At 45.3% G+C, this 4,745-nt stretch overlaps 1 protein-coding gene across 1 annotated transcript in view; it reads left to right on the top strand.

The window, feature by feature from the left end:
* The window catches only part of LOC311100898 (slit homolog 1 protein-like), a gene marked incomplete at both ends in the record, with an annotated part of 199,253 nt that overhangs the window by 124,498 nt on the left and 70,010 nt on the right, over positions 1 to 4,745 (top strand). Inside the window, 2 exons of the mRNA XM_084141886.1 lie at positions 673 to 680; positions 1,349 to 1,372. Of these exons, the coding sequence (XP_083998012.1) occupies positions 673 to 680; positions 1,349 to 1,372 (32 nt within the window). The remainder of the gene's footprint in view (positions 1 to 672; positions 681 to 1,348; positions 1,373 to 4,745) is intronic.

The raw sequence follows: 4,745 nt of genomic DNA, 5'->3' as shown, positions 1-4,745 counted from the left end.
GGAATCTTCCAACCAGGATATCTGGAAAATCGGGACAATTTGGGAAAGATACTGGATTTTACAAATCCTTTATATAACCATACATGACTATCTGTATCACATCTGTATCTCATATATATGCTACATGGCCAAAAGTATGTGGACACCTGCTCGTTGAACATCGCATTCCAAAATCATGGGCATTAATATGGAGTTGGTCCCCCCTTTGCTACTACAACAGCCTTCACTCTTCTGGGAAGGCTTTCCACTAGATATTGGAACATTGCTGCAGGGACTTGCTTCCATTCAGCCACAAGAGCATTAGTGAGGTCGGACACTGACGTTGGGCGATTAGGCCTGGCTCGCAGTCGGCGTTCCAATTCATCCCAAAGGTGTTCGATGGGGTTGAGATCAGGGCTCTGTGCAGGCCAGTCAAGTTCTTCCACACCGATCTCGACAAACCATTTCTGTATGGACCTCGCTTTGTGCACGGTGGCATTATCATGCTGAAACAGGAAAGAGCCTACAATGTCATTGTATGCTGTAGTGTTAAGATTTCCCTTCACTGGAACTAACAGGCCTAGCCCAAACCATGAAAAACAGCCCCAGACCCTTATTCCTCCTCCACCAAACTTTACAGTTGGCACTATGCATTGGGGCAGGTAGCGTTCTCTTGGCATGTGCCAAACCCAGATTCGTCCGTTGGACTGCCGGATGGTGGAGCAAGATTCATCACTCCAGAGAATTCGTTTCCACTGCTCCAGAGTCCAATGGTGGCGACCTTAACACCACTCCAGCCGACACTTGGCATTACGCATGGTGATCTTAGGCTTGTGTGCTGCTGCTCGGCCATGGAAACCCATTTCATCAAGCTCCCAAAGAACAGTTCTTGTGCTGACGTTGCTTCCAGAGGCAGTTTGGAACCATCTAGTGAGTGTTGCAACCGAGGACAGATGAATATTATGTGCTACGCGCTTTAGCACTCGGTGGTCCCGTTCTGTGAGCTTGTGTGGCCTACCAATTTGCGGCTGAGCCATTGTTGCTCCTAGACATTTACACTGCACAATAACAGCACGTACAGTTGAACAGGGCAACTCTAGCAGGGCAGAAATTTGAAGAACTGACTTGTTGGAAAGGTGACATCCTATGATGGTGCCACGTTGAAAGTCACTGAGTTTTTCAATATGGGCTATTCTACTTCCAATGTTTGTCTATGGAGATTGCATGGCGGTGTGCTCAATTTCATACATCTGTCAGCAACGAATCCACTAACTTTAAGGGGTGTCCACATACTTCTGGCCATGAGTGTATGTGAGGATGTAGATCTGTGTTGACTGACATCATTGCTCCTCTCTTGTTTCCATCACAGCCAAGGAACAATACTTCATCCCTGGTGAGTGGCTTGTGTTCACGCTTTCACATGTCTTTCTCCCTCACTATCCACCTCTCCATCCCTCCATTCATTCTGTAGTTCCCCTCTTCTCTAAATCTTTCTCCATCTAACTGGAATGAGTTAACTCTCGAGGTTTGTGTTTTACCATAAGTCGTGTGTGTCTCCTTGTCTGGCCCTATGCCTCAGCTCTGTATGTATAACTCAGACTAACTCTGATAAAGACTCTGGAGGAAGGTCTTCTTTGCTTTGGCACAAGCACAGTCACTGACAAACGTGTATGTGTGTGCACGATAGACGGGAGAGAGTGAAATGGAGAGAATGAGAGACTATGTAGGAAGAAAGCTGAAGAAAATACAGCCCACCAGAGGACCCAGATTCCTATCAGCAGATGTTTCAGGAGTCCTTAACAAGGGAACGTCCAAGAAAATAACTTTAGGAATATTGTGTGTGTGTGTGTGTGTGTGTGTGTGTGTGTGTGTGTGTGTGTATGTGTGTGTGTGTGTGTGTGTATCTTTCAGAAAGATACTGGGCTATCATTGGCAGGCGACTTGAATGGAAATTCATTGCGAAGATTAAAGGAAAGCCTGATTAATGCTAAATCTGTCCTCTTCAAACAATTATGACAAATACTCACAAAAACACTGGAATAGCATGTATAATATACTGTACACTACTAAAATTCAGTCTCTGTAGTGGCAGACAACTCTCTCTCTCTCCCAACAAACTCAACCTCGCTCTCTCTCTACCTCCCTTTCTCTTTTCCTCTCTTTCCCTCTCTCTCTCTCTGTCTTTCTCTCCCCCCCCCTCTATTTATCAGTCTTCTTGTCTCAGTGAAAGCTAAGTCACTCTGCTAGATCAAAGAACATCCTGAAACTTTCATTGTTTCCTGTGTATCAGGAAATTACATTTACTTCCGTTCATCCACTTTGCTCTGTAATGAGCATTATTAGACTTCACTCATCGCCTGTGTGTGTGTGTCTGTGTGCGTGTGTGTGTGCGTGTGTGTGTGTGTGTCGTCCACAGCACAGTGTAATGAGCATCATCAGTACAGTACTTCCTGTCTGTCTGAGCTGTTTGTCTCAGAGTCCAAAAGAGACCAGTAAGGCAGTCTGTATTATAGAAGCAGAACATAGCATGGCTACCATGGAACAACATGTCTCAGTCACACCTGCTCTTACTCAGACAGCCTCAGGAGATGAGGAGAGGAAGCTACTTTAGTTGAGATGAAGGAAAGGTGATGAGGAGAGAAATAGAAAGTGAGAATGCATGGATGCGCGTCACAATGGTCAAATGTAAACACATTTTTGGAGAATAATTATTATTGACACGGCAGGGCTACTGTAGCTAGCAAAATAGTGAAGAAGTGATTGCTAACTGACTGTAAACAGTTTGGCTAACTAGGCATGTTGGCTAACTGTGAGGTGAAACAATTCACTTATTTACCACCAATTAGCCATCGCAAATCTCTTTCCTAGCAAGCACTAAGATGTCTCCAAAGCGGCAAGGTGTCTCCAGCAATGTTTCCTTTTTAACGTTCTACGATGTCTCCACTTTCCAAGCGTATTGAGATGAAGCCTCTGTATGTCTGTGGCTCTGGGGGCTCTACTCTTTACAGTGGCATGATGACATCATCCCTAAACTTCACTTAGGGGTGGGGCTGAGCGTGTGAGCGCTACGGAACATGAGACGCAGATCACTAACTAGGGAGGGAGGGAGGGAGGGAGGGAGGAAAACAGGTAGAGGAATTAGAAGTGACGTCATCTCTTCATCCCTCTCTCTGTCTGCCTCGCTCTCTTCATCTCTCTTCTCTGTCTGCCTCGCTCTCTTCATCTCTCTTCTCTGTCTGCCTTGCTCTCTTCATCTCTCTTCTCTGTCTGCCTCGCTCTATTCATCTCTCTTCTCTGTCTGCCTCGCTCTCTTCATCTCTCTTCTCTGTCTGCCTCGCTCTCTTCATCTCTCTTCTCTGTCTGCCTCACTCTCTTCATTTCTCTTCTCTGTCTGCCTCGCTCTCTTCATCTCTCTTCTCTGTCTGCCTCGCTCTCTTCATTCCTCCCGCCCTGTCTGCCTCGCTCTCTCCATCTTTCTCTCCCTTCTTCCCCACCTGTCTTCCTTCCCTTCCATCTCTCTCTCCCTTCTTCCACCGCTGACATCATCCCTCCCACTCTCTCTCTCTTTCTACAACTCTCTACCTCTACCACTCCTTCAAACCCTTGTCTACCTCCCTGGCCTGTACTCTGGGGTCTTCTCTGCTAGACTGCTCCAATCCTCTCTGACATCTCATCCCTCTAGCACTCATCTCTTCCTTTGGTTTCCCTCTCTCTCTCCCTCTTGGCCTCTCTCTCTCTCCATTACTCCTTCACTCGTCTTTCCTATCTCCCTCCCACTACCCATCTCTCATCTGGTAGTACGTTCCAACCTTTAGGGTTGTGGTAGGCCAGGCAAAAGCTGATCTGTAGGGTGTTTAGGTTCATCGTCCGAGGTGTGGACAGCCCTGGAAAGTGATTTTCTAAGGCCATAGTAGGCTAGGCCTGTGGGTGGCATAGAGAGGTGTAGGCCTCTCTTATGAGGTAGTTGTAAAGACATCTCTATGTGTTGTGTTATGTTTTTATACCAGTTGTTCGTGTGTGTTTTGTGTTTCAGGTACAGATGTTTTTTAAAGGTTGTGTGTGTGTGTGTGTTTGTTGTGTTTCAGGTACAGAGGTTTTATAAAGGTTGTGTGTGTGTGTGTGTGTTTGTTGTGTTTCAGGTACAGAGGTTTTATAAAGGTTGTGTGTGTGTGTGTGTGTGTTTGTTGTGTTTCAGGTACAGAGGTTTTATAAAGGTTGTGTGTGTGTGTGTGTGTGTTTGTTGTGTTTCAGGTACAGAGGTTTTATAAAGGTTGTGTGTGTGTTTGTTGTGTTTCAGGTACAGAGGTTTTATAAAGGTTGTGTGTGTGTTTGTGTGTTTGTTGTGTTTCAGGTACAGAGGTTTTATAAAGGTTGTGTGTGTGTGTGTGTTTGTTTTGTTTCAGGTACAGAGGTTTTATAAAGGTTGTGTGTGTGTGTGTGTGTTTGTTGTGTTTCAGGCACAGAGGTTTTATAAAGGTTGTGTGTGCGTGTGTGTTTGTTGTGTTTCAGGTACAGAGGTTTTATAAAGGTTGTGTGTGTGTTTGTGTGTTTGTTGTGTTTCAGGTACAGAGGTTTTATAAAGGTTGTGTGTGTGTGTGTGTGTGTGTGTGTGTGTGTGTGTGTGTGTTTGTTGTGTTTCAGGTACAGAGGTTTTATAAAGGTTGTGTGTGTGTGTGTGTGTGTGTGTGTTTGTTGTGTTTCAGGTACAGAGGTTTTATAAAGGTTGTGTGTGTGTGTGTGTGTGTTTGTTGTGTTTCAGGTACAGA

Source organism: Coregonus lavaretus (assembly GCF_964263955.1).
Source record: "Coregonus lavaretus genome assembly, chromosome: 25".
NCBI lineage: Eukaryota > Metazoa > Chordata > Actinopteri > Salmoniformes > Salmonidae > Coregonus > Coregonus lavaretus.
Note: the sequence above shows the minus strand (reverse complement) of the source record. Positions and strands in the feature narration are given on the sequence as shown.